Below are 17627 nucleotides of genomic sequence, written 5' to 3'. Positions count from 1 at the left end.
CCTACTCTCTACTTTATAGCTACAGCAAGCTTTCAAAAATGCAAAATGCAAATCTGGTCATGTTATGCTTGTACTTACAATTTTTCCATGCTTCTCAGGGTGAAAAGTATTCCAAATTTGCAGTTTCAGCAAAGTCCTTATGACCTAGCCTGGTTATCTCTTGAAACCAACTCCTACCACCCATGACCTGTCTGCAACCCATAAACATCTTCCCCACTCGGCCTCTGGTCAAGTTCAGTTAACATTGTCAAGCACTAAGTCCCAAGGCTACAAGTCAGAGGTCAAGTCTATCTCTAGCATGAGGAGCCATTGCCTAAGCCTGTTTATTCTCCTATTTATTCAACCCACATACTCTCCTGCCGCTACCTTTGCAGTCGTCACTCCCACTTCTGGGTATGCTGTTATGGCTTCTTTACCTACTAATTTCTCATACTCAGAGGCTCAGTCCAGGTGTCATGTCTTTAAGAAACCTTCTCACCATCAGGCTAAGCTGTATTTCTACCAGTATACTCATGCAATGACTTTGTGGTCTGTTTGTTAAGGTTTCCCCACTAAAATGGGGGCTCCTTGAGGACACAGTGATTATTGCTGAATAACTGCTGAGTGACAGAATTCCCATCAATGCTCACTGCTCATTTCCCAACTCAGCAATATGGTATATGGATATTTGTCCTGTCCTCTACCCCAAAGTACGCAAGTGGTATGCTGGGATCACAGAAATGGTAATATAAGCATGGTATGTCGTCCTTCCTAGGAGATCACTAATCATCATGGAAAATGATGACAAAAAATGTTCATATTAAATCAAATGCCATAATACTATTGAGCAGAATATAAAATCAGTTTAAGTCTGTAAGCAAAACACGAGTAACTTGCTTTTGAGAAGTTGCTTTGGTTCATATTCCCAGATGGCCTAGGAGTCTTAGTTTCACCTTTGCTGCTAGAAGAAGTGAAAAAAAACTGAACAATACTAAGCCAGCAAACATAGTCCTAAGCTGTCTTGTCAGAGGTATAAGCAGTTTCTGTCACTAGGTAAACTGTGTAGGGAGGTGTGGGGGCTCTTCTAGTTGTGGATAACAAGCCAGGTTGACTATAGCTGGACTGGAACCGATGGAAGTGATGCTCAAACCTTCATTCAGCAGGTGTGAACACATGCCTTTGAGTCCAGCTGAAACCAATGGACGCAAGAGTGGTTGGAAAATCGGTGAGGCTGCTGGCCTCAGACAGGAATGAAGTGTCTTGATCTCAGGAAGAACATCATGTAAGAGTTTTGAGTTCTACTTCCTCTCACCCTACTTCCTCTCTTAGAAATTTCTCTGACCAAGGTCAAACATTTCACTGTAGAGTTAATGCCATTTCAGCATGAAAGTTAAATTAAAACTTGCTATAATTGTTCCAGATTTGAGATGCCTTCCACAGTGAGACTCTCAGGAGTGTAATGACTAGGGGGTGGGTGTGGTTATGGTGCAGAGGTCAATGGATGTAGCAGCCCTGCTGCAGGACACTTACTCTTTGTTGTAGTAACTATAGCACTGGTCACACACGCGAGTAGGGCTCTCTCTGCAGCCTTCCACCACCATTTTCTTAGTGGAGCAGGCACTGCACACTAGCCGGCCACAGCGGCGACAATGATGACGCCTGTTGAACTGAGGAGCGTCATTGGGAAGAGAAGGAAGAGGCAAGAAGAGAAGGTGAGATTGCAGATACTGTTAGTACATCTGTCAACCCATTTATCTTTAGTATTAGCCACCTGTGACTTACATAGAACACCAGGTGCTTGGGCTTCTATTGAGAAAGAATACCTAGTGCTTGCCTTTAAGAAGCTGACATTTAAAAATAATCTCTCAGATGGTGTGCAAAGGTGCCCAAGTGATGCAACGGTTTTGCAATAGCTCCTGACAAGTTCTACCTGTCCATAGAGGCAATGTGTAAAGGCACAGCAAAAAGTGCTAGGGCAGAAGTGACTTTCTTAGCCAACGCATATTATATTTCTTCAGGGCACTGACAATGAGGAGAAAGCATCCTTTTTTTTTTTTTCAAAAATACTGTTACTAGTACTATCTCACTTTACTATAAGAGGTTGATAGAGATATTATACTTCTTTGAGAGATGAGGGGAAAAGAGACACAGAGAAATCACATCACCATTGTTCTCATCAGCCCTGAGCTAGTATACCAGTCAGTATTGTGGTAAGTGTGGTCCAATTTGTTATCATACCTGGTCCTTACAGCTCCATGGGCCAACAAATATACCATCTCTAGCCTACAAGTGAACATCTGAGACTCAAAAAGTCACACTGCTAGTAAGAGGGAGAGCTGGGATTAGAACCCATGTCCCCTGTCTCCAGGGCTACCACATAAAACCACTACCAGGCCACCTGTCTTACTGTGAAAGCGGGGCTAGAAAGAAGATTGCTTGGTGTTTGGTGACTCCTCCTGCTATACCTGCTGCTGTTTATTCTTTCATGAGAATGGAAAAAGATTTTAAAATTTAAGGCTCCTTGACAGTGTCTACCACCTGTCTGAATACAGAAAACATATCTGGTTAGGTCAAAGATAAATCCAAAGTCTTAGATTTGGTACTTCTTCTAAAAATACCAATATCAAGGGGACACGTGGGTGGCTCAGTCCAACTTTGGCTCAGATCATGATCTCACGGTTCGTGAGTTCAAGCCCTGCGTCGGGCTTTGTGCTGACAGCTTGGAGTCTGGAGCCTGCTTCGGATTCTGTGTTTTCCCCTTTGTCCACCCCTCCCCTGCTTGCACTCCCTCTGCCTCCCTCAAAAATTAAAATAATAAAAACATTAAAAAAATTAAAAATACCAATATCCAGTTAGGGACAGGAGGTGACTATAAACTCCGGGCTCATGAGCTGGTGGTTTCCTTTCAGTTCCCCTGATGGTAAAGCTGGAGACCAACGCTGCTTACCATGGTGAAGCGCTCCCTGCAGCAGACCATGCAGACGCTTGCACTCTCGTCGGGCACCCACTGATGCCTGCCAGGGGGTGTTGCTGGGGGAACAAACTCTGGTGGGGGCTGACTCTCTGGGAAGCTCCTCTCCCTTGGACTGGGAGAATGTACAGTGGAGACACCTGGGAGTCGGAACCAAAGTCAGAGTAAAAGGTGGTCAATAGTCCAGCTAATAGAGGAAGGAGGAATTAGAAAATTAGAATTTCACCATGTTTCAAAGCCCTCCTGAACATACATATCCAGCTAATGGTTATCAATGGCTGACTGTGTCATAGAGAGACACCAGGCATTGAGTGTCTCTTGATGGTAGGTATACAAACACCTATCAAATATGCTTATCAAAAAATATTAAACCTAAATCAAATCAAGCTTCTTTTTTTTACTAAAAAATTTTTAAAAAAATGTTTATTTATTTTTCAGAGAGACAGAGTGAAAGCAGGGGAGGGTCAGAGAGAGTGGTGTCACAGAATCCAAAGCAGGCTCCGGGCTCTGAGCTGTCAGTACAAAGCTCGACGTGGGGCTCAAACTCACAAACTGTGAGATCATGACCTGAGCTGAAGTCGGACGCTTAACCAACTGAGCCACCCAGGTGCCCCTAAATCAAATCAAGCTTCTGTATCTACCTATGAGTGTACTGGAAATACAGGGGACTGAGACCCAGACTGCAGGGTGGCCATCAGCAAAATCTAGCATGTGAGAAGCTCTATAGGACAAATGACCTAATTTCCTCCACAAATAAAAAAGAGGCAGGGAAACCAATTGATTAAAAGAGATTTAAGAGATATTTCAGTTAAATACCACATGTGGACATTATTTAGATCTTGATTCTAGAAAAACCAATTCTAAAAAAGCCATTAATGAGACAAGTGGGGAAATGGTAATCATAAGAAACCATTAGTTTGTTTTTAGGCATGATAATGATGTTATGGTTTTGCTTTATAAATATCCCTACCTTTTAGAGATATATACTCATATACTTACAAACATAAGCATATGTTATCTAGGATTTGCTTCAGAATAATCCAGTAGAGGGTCAAGGGTATAATGAACTAGAGTGGCCATCATGAGATGGTAATTATTGTAGTTGGGCCATAGGTATGTGAGACTTCATTACCTTTCCTACTTTTGAGTATTGGAAAATATCCACAATAAAAAGCTAAAAAAAAAAAAAAAAAGAAAACCAAAAGTAAACCAAAGCTTCTCAGGCTGCCCTATGCAGATGCATGTGGCTGTTCATATAACTCTAAGTCTGAGCCCTTCCCTCAGGTCTGCTGGTTATGGTAAAGCATAGCTCATTTTCAAAGTATGGCCCTGAAATGCCACAGGTTTTGCTTTATAGTGTCTAAGGAAACCTCTTGTTCCTGGCAGAGTGATGTTGGCAGGTCACAGAAAAAGAGAAAAAAGAGTCACTGAAAAATACAGTGACTCTCAGCAGTGCCCAAAAATCTCTCCCTGGAATCCTGCTCCCTTAATTGTTGGCAAAACAAACCCTTGCTGAGCTTCTTCTGAGAAGTGCAGGCCTTTGAGCAAGGGGCCAGAGACTGTGGGAGAGGAGGAGGGGTGAAAAGAGGTGATCAAGACATGGCTGAGGCCTTCAAGGCGCCTCCACCCTGTGTAGGAGGCAGACATAAATGACAAACTGCAGCACAGGACTAAATAGTCTATCATCCCTATCAGAGAAGTCTGTATTTGTGCACTTCACCAGTCACTAAAATTAATTTGTAACCTCAAAATCAGTATTTGCAGTGCCTTTGTATTAGACATGGGCAGAGTGGTGAATGGTTTGAGTCACCCGACATCCTGTTTCCATCTGAGGCTGAACAAGGTTGACGTTCTGCTTTCTTATCAGCTCTCATACAGAGGTGAACAGAGGATGGAGACGGTAGGGGACAGTGTGGTGTAGTGCCAGAAGCACTGGCTCCTGGGCTAGTGGGACAGGGTCTGAATCCCATCCATACACTCATTAGGCACTCATTGGTAGGCTTGCCTCAGGCGAGTCACTCTAACACTTCTAAACCTCTTGTTCTCTTTGGTAAAATAAAGAAAATAAAATCTACTAGGATGAATTGTTTTCAATTTAAGATTATAATCTAAGTCTCACACACACACACACACACACTTTCCCTAGGAGCAGTGGTCCAGTATTTGCTAATTCAGTGTTTGCAGAGACCTTTTAGAAATACTACTGTAAGTAACAAAAATCAATTGTTAAATTTTCTGGGATATAGCTGGAATGGACCAAGGAAAACAATGAATAAGAATGCCATAACTGGAGGGGGCGCCTGGGTGATTCAGTTGGTTAAGTGTCAGACTCTTGATTTCGGCTCAGGCCATGATCCCATGGTTTGTGAGATTGAGCCCCACACCAGGCTATGTGCTGATACTGCGGAGCCAGCTTGGGATTCTCTCTCTTCCTCTCTCTTTGCCCCTCCATCCTCCCTCCCCCCCCCAATAAATAAATAAACTTAAAAAAAAAAAAAGTTGTAACCAGAAATGAAAAAAGAGGCAAAAGGATTGGAAAGTCCGGGTAAGGCAAGATTGAAGCAACCAATGGTTAACTCTCAGAACCTGTTCTTACCAGGAGCAGCTGAAGAGAACTCTGCTGATGGTGATCTAGACAAGGTCTCGAGGTCTGAAGCCTGACCGATTTCCTGGAGGTGAATCACTGAATCTGTAGAGGGAAAGTGCTCATAAAAGATGTTCTATCATAAGCATCCTTCCTCACCATGCTAGGCATTTAATTTAAAGTCCTGTTGCTTTGCTGAATGTCAGCCCATGATTCTAACAGATATAAAAAGTATGGCAGAGGTACTTCCATGCTTCTTAAACTCCTCAAAGAGCAAACTATGTTTACACAAAGGAGATAATGAAGTAGCTGCTAGGATTTTACAAAATATACATATATTTACAAAAAATGCCCAGAGGAAAAAAGAAGACAATTAAATGATAGCCCTGGAGGCTAGAGAGTAATAAAAAGAAAACTGTCTGGAACATCAGCTGACATTCTATTTTCCTCATTCTAGAAGAGGCTCAGCTCGCATAGTAGTGGTATCTGATGTGACCCTGGGAATGGAGCATGCCCTCAATACAGAATGACAGTAATTAAGAGTCCACTGAACCAAGGCCAGACAAAGATCACTCTCAGCATGTTTTGTTTCCTAAACCTTTAAGTCTGCACAGTGGTAGTCTACCATCCCTTAATTTTGGTTAGCCTGCTATTTCTAAGGCCAAGAGGTCTCATATATAATAACAAAGAGCTATCTCTCTGACGTGTATTCCTTTCACTCTTGATCAATTCAACAAAGAGAAATTAAGACTAAGGATGTAGTATGATGTTTCTTCCTCCAGGTGGAGCCCCCATTAGGATGTTGGCAGTTACCTGATCGTTTCTCCCTCAGAGAGTATGGGAAGTCCAAGGCTTTTCCGGCATATCTAGAAAGCAGTGAGTCAACCTCATCCATGGTGAAGCCAATCTCCTGCCCAGTTAGCAGCTGCTGCAAAGTCTGCACAGCCATAGTGGCCCAGTCCACTTTCATGTTCATGAGTAGCTGTTCCAGCATGAGGAGGGGGTTAGAAGACAAGTGGGAGTAGCTGACCCGGTGTGGCTCAGGTAAGGTCAGCAGAACCTGTTTGTGGGGTAGATTCACACAATAAGGAAAACAGTACACACATTTCAGAAGAACGCCAAGGTTCTTACTGGGGAGGGGGTCAGGGATCAGGGACCAAAGGCACATGGCCAACTACTAAAGTTGGCTAGCAGTCTTTTAGGAAGCAAGGCTAAACTGCTATTTAAATCTTTCAGGTGGCAATCAAGAAGTATTTCAAGTGCCTTTACCTAGATGAGGGATCAAATAGTATGTATTTTAGGTTTTATGGGCCATAAAGTCTCTGGCAACTACTCAACTCTGCCAATATAGTGTGAAAACAGCCATAGTCTATATATAAATGAATGCATGAACTTGTGTTCTGATAAAGCCTGATTTACAAAGCAGGCTGAGAACTGGATTTGGCCCACAGGTAGCACCTCTAGGCATAGCTGAGCTCTGCCTGATCCTTAAAGACAACATTCTGTTCATTCAAGGCATTATTAGAATGAGCAATGTAAGATGGTGCCAGCAGGCCGCCTACATTTAGCACTTCCAGTGTCCTATAGGTAAATGATATCTCTAAACTCCTAGACACTGTTATCACTAGGTATGAAATATATTCACTGGCTCTGCTCATTGCCAGTTTTCAAGGATTCATTCATCCATTTAGGTACAGTGCATTAAAAAACAACACAAAACAAAACCAAGAGTGCATTTTCCTTAGGAACATTTTATATAGTTGAACTCTTAGCAAGTGAGCCAGTGGTCATATTCACAGCACTCGTACTTGTGGGGTGAGGTCTATACTCATGGCATGGTAGATATGCCTTCCAACTGGAATCATTAGAACAGCTTCAGAGGGGTCCATTTCTCCCCAGACCCTCCTTCACCAGATTACATTTTCTAGTTTATAATTTCTTCTTCTAGTGTCTCCAAGGTTACACATCAAACATAAAGGCCTCATTACCTAGAAAATTAACTCTTTTTTCTTTAGCCCAGACTAGGTTATCAAGCCGTAGTTTGAAATCCTCACATGAGAATCCCTCTGGAAGATAGCTAGGCCCTGTCCCAAGAGATTCAGTTTTAATTGATCTGGGGTAAAGGTCAACGATTCTTTTTTTTTTTTTTTAAAGTCCAAGTGATTCTACTACATAGTTAGCATTGAGAAGCACTGATATAGCAGATGCCAGGGAAACCACAAAGAGAAGTCAAGAGGACCACCCAGAATTCACTTTGGAGGCAAGGCAGGACGAGAATGACTATTCCTAAGGGACTCAACTAGGATACGGTGGGCTGCAAGGGTAAAGGTTTTATACAGCACAGGCCAAGAATGGCAGGTGCCTGGGAGAAAGCCATTGAAAGCCTAAGTTCTAACGTGGAAGCTAGCAGTCTCTCTCCCAGGGGTGCCTTCCCAACACTCCGTTGTCTTCCTGACCTTGGATCCTATGTACAGTGCCTGGATTTCACGGTGTCGGACAGCAGTCAGTTCTCCGTAGAAGTGGATGGTGAGGTAGTTGGCCAGGAAGTGAGAAGCGGCTAAGCTAGGGTGCTGGTCAAGGGATTGTTCTGTGACCTCAAGGCACATGGTGGGGTCAGGAATTCTTTGTAGGAGCTGTTGTAGGAGAAGCATAGAGAGAAAGGTGAGGCTTGTAAAGTACCCAGTCCAGCCTTGTTTTGTTTTGAGAATGGAACCTTTAGGTTTATTCATTTTGGACTAATCCCTTCTCTGCACTCTTTTTCTGCCATTCCTGTAGCTTCGCAAATGATGGCTTTGACCAGAGTTTTGCAGAATTCAGGACTCAGCTGACCATTTGGTACAAAAGGCAAGGCTAGGCAACTTCTGCTGAAGATGTCTACAATCATCTTGAGGACACAAAGGGCTCCTGAAGGACATGAAGGGGCAGATCTGAGACTGCAAATGCTTTCCCTGGGATTCAGCATGAATAAAGTCATCTGATTTGACTAAACTTTTTGTCTTACCACAAAAGAAAAATGGCAAGTGATGGAGGCTTACTTGTAGAGCCTTTTCATGATCTCCTTTTTCTAGAAGGTGGAGAAGATGCTTTTGATGTAGGCTGATTAAATGCTCTCTTGGAATGGGGTAGAGGCAGCCCCACTCTTCACACAGTCCGTACTCCTGGAAGGAAACACACACAGCTTGAATCCCTTTAAATCACTGGCCTTGTCATACATCCAGCTTTTGCCAGATTTTTCTCAGCAGTCTTGAGTCTGCTAAAACTCCAGGAAAGTCTGGTAAGTGTTAATGGGAAGTTCATTATTGGATTAAAGTGGGCCTATAAACTCAAAGGACTACAGTAGCAAGGGAGTCATGAAAACGATAGAAGTAGGCTGATGATTAATGACATCACTTTCTTCAGAGGTCTAGTGTAAAAAAGAAAAGGCCGACATACAGTAACTGACACTTGGTGTCAACCCTGGGGAGATAATACGGAAATGGGGAAGACTGAGAAGATCATCCAGAGGAGACAGTGCCAAGTAATGTATGGAGTTGCTGAATTACTACATTGTACACTGAAACGAATACAACACTATATGTTAATTACATTGGAATTAAAATAAACAAAAGAACAAAACAAAACACAAAGGAGACAGTGCCTACTCAGCTCTGATTGTTGCCATATGAATGTGAAAGTCCCAGTGTTGCCAGACTTCAAAAATTAAAAAAAAATTTTTTAATAAAAACATTTCCATATTTCAAGGGGCTCCTGGGTGGCTTAGTTAGTTGAGGGTCTGACTCTGGCTCAGGTCATGATCTCGTAGTTCATGGGTTTGAGCCCTGCGTCGGGCTCTGTGCTGACAGCTCAGAGCCTGGAGTCTGCTTGAGATTCTATGTCTCCCTCGCTCTGCCCCTTCCCCACTTGTGCTCTGTCTCTCAAAAATAAATACTAGAAAAATTTTAAAATGAAATTTCCGTATTTCACAATGTTGGGAAGAAATCACAATATGAAAAATTAAGAGTTTGGCAGACCAATATTGCATGGGCCAAACAAACATGCTGGACATTGGATTCCATCCATGCTCCCATTTGCTAGCCCCCACTCCCAATTTATGAACCTTGGATTAAAGTTTTAGAGAATGAAATTCCCAGAGCTTTGTCTGAGTATTTTAATGTGATACCATCTGGAACGCCCTCCCCACAACTCTGCCTGGGGCGACCTTGTTTGGAGTGCTTCTTGGTTTCTGAGGCCACATTAGGTACCCTGCCTGTGCTCCCTCCACAATCTGTCACTAGATATATTGCAGTCATCTAGGGATGTGCCTCATATAATGACCCCTTCCCCAAATGTGAGCTGCATAAGGTCAAGGGCTAAGCTTAACTGTCTTGTCACCACATGCAGCAGAGTGGCAAATAAGAGACGGGCAATACAGGTTTCTTCAATGAATGAAATCACATCTTAATGGGCACATTCACATTTTGAACTATGGTATATTTAGCTCCTTAAAATATAAATTTATTTACGTATGTATGTATTCATTCATTTATTTATTAAATAGTTGATTGTCAAGTTGGTTTCAAAAAATAAAATTCTATTTAGCACTCAAATGTTTAATAAACATTTGAAAAGACATTCAAGGTCATTAGTAACCATGGAAATGTAAATTCAAACAGTAATGAGATACCATCCTATCGGCACAAAGGGAAAAGCTGGACAATACTGAATGTTGTAAGGATACGGAGCAACAGGAACCGCAAGTGGATAACTGATTTGAAGAGCAATTTCTAACATCTCAGTAAAGGTGAGGATGCTCACACCTGATGATTCAGCAATTTCACCACTAGCTCTACATTCTGTACTTAGGGTATACAGTGTGGGGTGACAATATAAAAGCATCAATTGTATTATTCTCTATACTTCTCTGTATGTTGGTAAATTTCACACTCAAAAATAAAAAAAGAATGTGATGTAGTTGCCAAGATAATGTGGACATTGATACATGAACTGGGGTCTACACAACCAGATAGGGAACCGCAACTCTGAGGAGAAAGGGGAATACACTCAGGAAAAGAGTACCTTTGCTTCTAGAATCATGTTCATGACAGTTGATGGGTCCTCAATGCAACAGCTCCTCAGGGTCTGCCAGTCACACCACACCGTGGTAGCCTGCAAACCTAGAATCTACGGGGAAACAGGAAGAGCTCTCAAACCAAACCACAGCTTCCTCCTCCACAAACAAGTCATTAGAATTTCCAGGGATAGGCCACCCCTAGGTTTCTGTCCCAAAGTCAGGCTGTCAAAACTTGCCAGGAGAGAGGAGAAATTAAAGCAAAGGAGGCAAAGATTGTTTGGAAAGGTCAGTGAACGTATCCAGGAAGCATACTCAGGGAGCAAAGGCTGGGCGGGGAGGTCAGGATTGGGGCCTTTCACTTAAGAGGGCAATTCTCAGAGGCTTCTGGGTTTCACAGCTTGTTCAGCCTTCTGGGGTCACTTGTCCCATGATCCTCCATCTCAGAACTCTACCCAAGATATTCTTCCAGCTTGAATGCTCTGTGGGATCATCATTCATGCAGCATTTTAGCTCTGTATCAGAAGTGCTGAGCAAGAGTGGGAAGAAAATCTCTTTTGCCTGCCATTTTCACTTTCTCTGATGGGGCTCTGGACTCTGGTTGCAAGTACACATGGAAAAATTAGCATCTATTTTATACTTGCTATGTAGCCATATCACCTAAATCTGTCTCCTTGGGACTCTTGATCTTGAATATAATACTCATCCCCAAATAATCTTTCATTTTGAAACTGTCACTTTCATGTAGCCTTTCAAAACTGCTATTGAAATTTAGCTAAAATTTAAAACAATCTTTAAAAAAGCTATAATTGAGATTAAGCTCCATAAAAACTCTTAAACAACAACAAAGAAGACATAACAGACATAAAAAAATGCACAAAGCTCAAATATACGTGTGGAAGAGGCTACATGGACTGTGATCATCCTTGTTAGATGAATATATATTTAAGATTATAAAAGGAAATAACATAGGAAATAGATATAAGGTCTCTTCATTGTTCATCTAAGAACAGAAGCCAGATATAGAACAAAAGCCAGGCCCAGATTGTCTGTTTCTTAAAATCCACCAACACGTGAGAATAGGCTGGAGTTGGTAATATGGTGGGAAGCATATTTCCTTCTTCTCGATGCCAGGACCCATACCTTCTGATATACCCGCAGCTCTGCTAGCTTTCTCTGTAGCTCATGCTTCAGTCCATCTTGGACAGTTGTGTCTGAGATGCAGTACGCCAGGATCTCCAGACAATACTCCAGTGGCCACCTGTCCACAAACTGTAGGGTTAGCCGACTTCTCAGAGATGCGTCCTTCACAGGAAATAGGAACTGCCAACCCTCTTTGTCTACAAGATGAAAAGATACCCCGAGATAGTAAGACTGGTGTTGGAAGAACCTGAATCCAGTTTACTTCTTAAGAAAAGGGCTTTGCTCAATTTCATAAAACAGGAGCTTGGAAGATCCTTAAGATCCGTTTGACCTTAGTTATTGTTTATACTTGGAACCATTATATAACAAGGACAAATGCTATATACCCTTATGCTTCTCTTTTTTTTTAATTAAAAAAAATTTTTTTTTTTAATGTTTTATTTATTTCTGAGAGAGAGAGAGACAGCGGGAGCAGGGGAGGGTCAGAGAGATGGGGAGACACAGAATCCGAACCAGGCTCTAGGCTCTGAGCTGGCTGTCAGCAGAGCGCCCGACGCGGGGCTTGAACCCATGAACTGTGAGATCATGACCGGAGCCGAAGTTGGATGCTTAACCAACTGAGCCACCCAGGCGCCCCACCCTTATGCTTCTCTTTATGCAAACTTAGTCACAGTCATGAGATTTTCTGAAGAGAGAGAGAGAGGAGAAAGGAAAGAAAGAAAAAGAAAGGAAGAAGGAAGGAATAAAAGAGAGAAGAGCAGATGTATTTTGAAATATAGAGTGGTCTCTGTATTCTGGCAGGCTGCACAGATAGCACCATTTCAGACTCAGCTTATAGGTGGAACTTTTAGTTTTCCCTGCAATTTTCATTCTGTGAAATTCAAATACATAACTACTTGAAAGTTATTTCAGGTAAACTAGTTTCGGTCCCTCCATGCCCTCTATCATTATTATTTAGTAGATCTTTCTCGCTCATACCCATTTCACAGATCTGAAAACAATTTAATTCCCAAGCACATAAAACTGCACAGCCCATCAGGGGATTTCTCCACCTTCTCTAGGAGGGATTTTCTCCTTTTCACAGGGCAGCCAAGCCCTGGATTGGGAAGCCATTCCCTACAGCATGCCCAACCCTTGCTGCCCCCAGTGGAGTGTTTTAGGTCATTGCTCTCAAATCCCTTAAAAGCTCCTGGGGAGTTTTTAATAATCTACACTCAACTTGGGGCTTGAATTCCTAACTCTGATATCAAGAGTCATATATATGCTCCACTGACTAAGCCAACCAGGCGCCCCCGCAGTCTGTTTTTATGAATAAAATTTTAGTAGAATATACTTATGGACATTTGTTTATGTATCATCTATGGCTGCTTTCATGATATAATGGCAGAGTCCAGTAGTTGCAATCAAGACAGCATGGCCTACAAAGCCCTTTAAAGAAAAAGTTTGCTGATTGCTATTTTAAAGTAAACATTTGCCTGAACCCCATCCTGGGCTTCTAGGGGTTGTGCTCAGATATTTGTAATTTAAAATTCTTCAGCTATTCTGATATGCAGTGTTGAGAAAGTTGGTTATGAGTGCCCGTTCTAAAGGTAGATGGAGTGGAGTTCTAAGTTCTGCTCCACTACTTTCTATCTTGGGCAAGTTTTCTACCTTATGAGCCTCAGTCTCCTCAGTATATCTCCTCACTATATCAAGAGATATAGTGGCACCTTTCTCTAGAGTTATTGTGAGGATCAAATGCAAAGATACACTCACTGAATGCTCAATGTTATTACCACCAGTGAAGGGGGAGGTATAGCTTTCTGCTTACCACATGCCGCGGCACAGCTCAGGACTGCATCCTTTATGTTGCTCAAGTCATCCACGTCTCGCCCGTACACTTCTGTGAGTTGAAGGGCTCGGGGCCAATCTCTGGCCACCAGGGCTTCCTCGAAGGCCTCAGTGAGCACGTCTACAGCACTGGGAGAGTGCAGGCTCAGGAGGACGGTAGAGAGACTGGCCCGACCACAGAGACTCACTGCCAGGCTCTGCCCCTGGTCAGTGGACCGTCGAAGGGGCTCCCAGGCAGCCATGAGGGAGGCCTTAAGCATAGGGAACTGTTCCAGGAGGCGCTCACACTCCTGGGCTACCTGCTCCGCGCTGAGAGGCACTTCCCTGCGGCCACGAAGCTCTTTCCATGACAAGCTGGACTTGGTGAGCTTTGACCCCTGGGAAGCCCCCAGACAGGCCACTGTGGCCAGCAGCTTTGAGCGAGACTTCAGGAAGGCCAAGGCAGAAGAGGTAAGGGCTGGGAGTGATGAATCCCTTGGGGAGGAGCGGGGCTTTCTCTCCAATGTGGGATTCTCAGTTGGCTTTGGGGAGCTCAGTGTAGAAAGTGGGAGGTCCTCCAGGCAGTGGGAGGTGTGTAGCTGGACCACGACGCCCAGGTGGGTCAGAAGGGATGATGTCTGCTGACTTTGCTGGGAAGAGCAAAGGGCAAGATGCTCACAGCAGCAGTTAACAATGACCTTCGGCACACTCAGACTGAGCCCCTCTCGGGCTAGAAGGGCTGCTAGCCTGGATAGAGAGAAGCAGACAGCACGCAAGACTTGAGTACACAGGCATATCACCCAAACTCAGAACATTTTTACGTTTATACAATCAAATGTAAATGCAGGCTCTTTGTTATTTTTGCTCTTCCCCCTACCCCCAGCCCCCGCCACCACAAAAGGTAGCCTATTAAACCCACTGCTCTGCCCTTGCTTTTTCCCTTGATAACATATCTGGGAGAACAGTCCAGATCCCTCTACAGAGAGACCACCTCATTTCTATCACAGCTACACAATATTCCATTATGGGCAGAACCATAATTTAACCAGTCTTCTCTTAGTGGACTTCTCTTGATCTGCTGCTACTATATATAAGGCTGTAATAAAATGACTTTGTATAAACATCATTTTTCACATGTCAGTAAAGCCACAGGATAAATTCCCCAATGTGGATTGCTAGGTCAAAGGGTATATGAATTTGTTTTTTGTAATAAACATAGACAAACTGTCTTCCCACAGGGGCTTACCAATTTATATCCCACCAGCAATCCATAAGAATGCTTATTTTCCTATGGTGTAGGCAACTCATGAGCTATCAAATTTTTGGATTTTTGCCTATTCATAAATGGAGATTCTCCCCTTAATTCTATGCTTGCAATATAAATATTGTGAGAGGTGGTGAGAGTGAAAGAACTGAAATTGAATTTTAATGTAGTTGTGTAAGAGTAAATGCAAATTAAAGGAAAAATCTGGAAGAAATCCCTACTCTTTGTACTGAACTCAAGCACCACCTCACTGAGCCCTTGCATTCCTTAATGAAACCATTAGGAAGGCCAATCCACACTTAACTCCCACAGAGTAGCTCCTACCTGTCTGGGGGAACTTGTCGCTCAAGCAGGAGGTGTGACACAAGTTGGGAAGAGCTCTGTTGCAGGAGAACAAATGGATTTCCTACCTTGACTTCCATGTGATCTGCAAAGAGAAACAAAGGGACCTTGGTTTTCATCAATGACTGCAACAGCTGAGAGCCCTGTTTCCCAGAATTAATGAAAAAATGCAGTGTCAAAATGAAGACTATACTGAGAGCCCTTGTGTTGATGTTTTCTATGTAAAGGGTATTCTCAATATGACCCTGACCACAAGTTGACACCTTAGCACTGCTCTAAAGACTTCCAACCACAGACAAATTTTAGTGGGTAGGTCTGGCCCCAAATGGCTCATCCTGCTCTCTTCAACATGACTAAAGTGCATGCAGTACTTGCTCTGTGGACTCAAGTAAGAACCTGGCCCTCAGATCACAGACATGATGCCTCTCTGGGTCCTCAAATCCACAAAGATCTGAGAGAGGTGTTTTTATCATTCATGCCATCAAAATTTATAGGGTACTCCCATGTGCTGTACAGCTAACCTGACAGTGGGCAGACAGGGATGAATAAAACACAGGGATGAGTAAGAGGGGACCCTATAAATCTAATGCTCTTGGCCACTGCTGTCCCCAGAACCTCTTAATTGAGCCCCTTTCCTCTTCCCTGCCCTAAACACTTGCAGGCCAGTCACGACTCCCTTTCCTCTCTCTTGCTACTTACCAGGCTCAGAGCTCAAACTCCGAAGGAGAACTGCGGCCATGGTGCTGCAGTAACTGAAGAAGGTGCCCAGGTAGTCAGTGTGTCTGCCGCCTGCTGGGGTCTGTCTGCCCAAGTTCTTCTGGAGGAGCTGAGTCTGGATGTGCACAGGGTGGGCCTCTGCCTCTGGAGCTTTCTGGGCTGCCTGCTCCACCAGCGAGGAGAGTGGAGAACTCCTGGGCTCTGGGAGGAGTTACGGCAGGAGAAGGGATGGAGACCTTAGTCAGTCTGTGCTTCCAGCACTGGGTCAGTGAGGAATCCTATAGCTTGGGGGCTATGCTTACAAGGCAGCTATAAAGTCTTAAGTTGGTCGCCCTTACAAGAGATTCTCAGCCAGGAAGAGCTTTGAGTTTGCAGGAATCAGGGGAGATAGTCCTGTTTTTAGCCCAGTGTCTCTGGGGTGGAATGGCGTGAAGAAGAGCACAGCAATCTTTTAGGGAAGGCTGATTAATATTTACTGAGTACCTTCCAGGTGTATTTCTCATTAAGAATGAGAAAACAATGTTGTCAAAAAAAAAAAAAAAGAAAAAAAGAATGAGAAAAATGTATCAGCTAAGGGAGTGTCAAGCATCTCTTCACTTGATGGGCTGGGAAACAGGTGGAGTTAGCTGCGAGACATGTCCTGGCTAACTAGGGGGCTTCACGAGCCCATTCCAGAGTCCTAGGCCTTTGTCCCAAGTGCTCCTTCACCCTCAGCTGTCTCCTCTCCCCAGCTCAGCCCTCATCTGCTGCTGCGCAGTCGGGCCTATACCTGGCAGCTGTAGAGCCTCTCTCAGCGCCTGGAGGACCTGTTCCAGTTGCTGGGACAGGGTGGCGTGGCTGGCAATACAGTCCTCGGTTAGGCTGGGCCAGCACATCTGAAGCAGCTCAGCTATGTTGTACCGTGGAGCACTCCCTCCTTTTTCTTCTACATTCTCTGTGGAAAGCAAATGAGAAAGAGTGAATTCTGATGTTGACCCAATGTTCCAAGTCTAGGAGAAGAAAAAAGGGGGAGAAAAGGAGCTCACCTGATTTAGTTTGTCCCGCCGATGTAAGTGGATAATTGAGAATCTTACTGACTTGCTGAAGAACAACTGGAAAACCTCGAATGCCATCGGCATTGAAGAGTACATGGTCTAGCCGTCGACCTGGACATGGATTGAAGGAAGAAGGAATGCAGAAAAAATAAGGCACTTTCAGAGACTGATAACTTAGTCTTGTACTTGTACAGTTTTGTCTTCCCCAGTATTAAGGAGGAAATATATGCTGTGCCATTTTGGGCGACAGCCAGCTTACCTGGTTTATTCAATGCCTGAGGTCCCAGGGCTACCTCTGGCATGATGCCTCAGCTGTGAACAGCAGCGGGCCCACAGTCTCTGGGACTCTACGGAACTGCTGTGCTAAGCCAAACACTTCCTTGGATTTGCTTTGGTACAGTCCTCAGCTGAGAACTTGAGCTGGGATCACATTTGCCTTCTCTCTTTGCCTAAAGGTGTATCTTGACACCCTGACTAGACTATAGACAACTTAATGGACAGAGATTATTCCTTGTATCTCTCATACCCCCTATATTTTGGATAATCTGGAAACAGAGTAGGTACTAAATTAATTCCTAATTGACTGACATGAAACCATTTCAGCTATTAATAGTTTGAATAATATCTCCTTTTATTTTTGAATGAGTACTAGAGGAAGGGAAGGGAAATTGATAAGAACAGCATTGAATATGCCACAGTATACTTTCTTAAAAGATCTATGTGAACATTAAAGGACA

At 43.6% G+C, this 17627-nt stretch overlaps 1 protein-coding gene across 2 annotated transcripts in view; it reads right to left on the bottom strand.

Annotated features, from left to right (window-relative positions):
• ZFYVE26 (zinc finger FYVE-type containing 26) overlaps positions 1-17627 on the bottom strand; it is a 67378-nt gene that overhangs the window by 20866 nt on the left and 28885 nt on the right. For both annotated transcript variants that reach the window (XM_077767115.1, XM_077767116.1), the window contains 13 exons: positions 16882-17001; positions 16626-16790; positions 15839-16057; positions 15122-15224; positions 13535-14280; positions 11725-11921; positions 10590-10694; positions 8570-8692; positions 7991-8167; positions 6348-6594; positions 5547-5639; positions 2927-3090; positions 1510-1646 (listed from right to left, as the gene is read on the bottom strand). In XM_077767115.1, the coding sequence (XP_077623241.1) occupies positions 1510-1646; positions 2927-3090; positions 5547-5639; positions 6348-6594; positions 7991-8167; positions 8570-8692; positions 10590-10694; positions 11725-11921; positions 13535-14280; positions 15122-15224; positions 15839-16057; positions 16626-16790; positions 16882-17001 (2596 nt within the window). The remainder of the gene's footprint in view (positions 1-1509; positions 1647-2926; positions 3091-5546; positions 5640-6347; positions 6595-7990; positions 8168-8569; positions 8693-10589; positions 10695-11724; positions 11922-13534; positions 14281-15121; positions 15225-15838; positions 16058-16625; positions 16791-16881; positions 17002-17627) is intronic.

This window comes from Crocuta crocuta, unplaced genomic scaffold, assembly GCF_008692635.1.
Source record: "Crocuta crocuta isolate KB4526 unplaced genomic scaffold, BGI_CrCroc_1.0 scaffold55, whole genome shotgun sequence".
NCBI classification, from domain to species: domain Eukaryota; kingdom Metazoa; phylum Chordata; class Mammalia; order Carnivora; family Hyaenidae; genus Crocuta; species Crocuta crocuta.
Note: the sequence above shows the minus strand (reverse complement) of the source record. Positions and strands in the feature narration are given on the sequence as shown.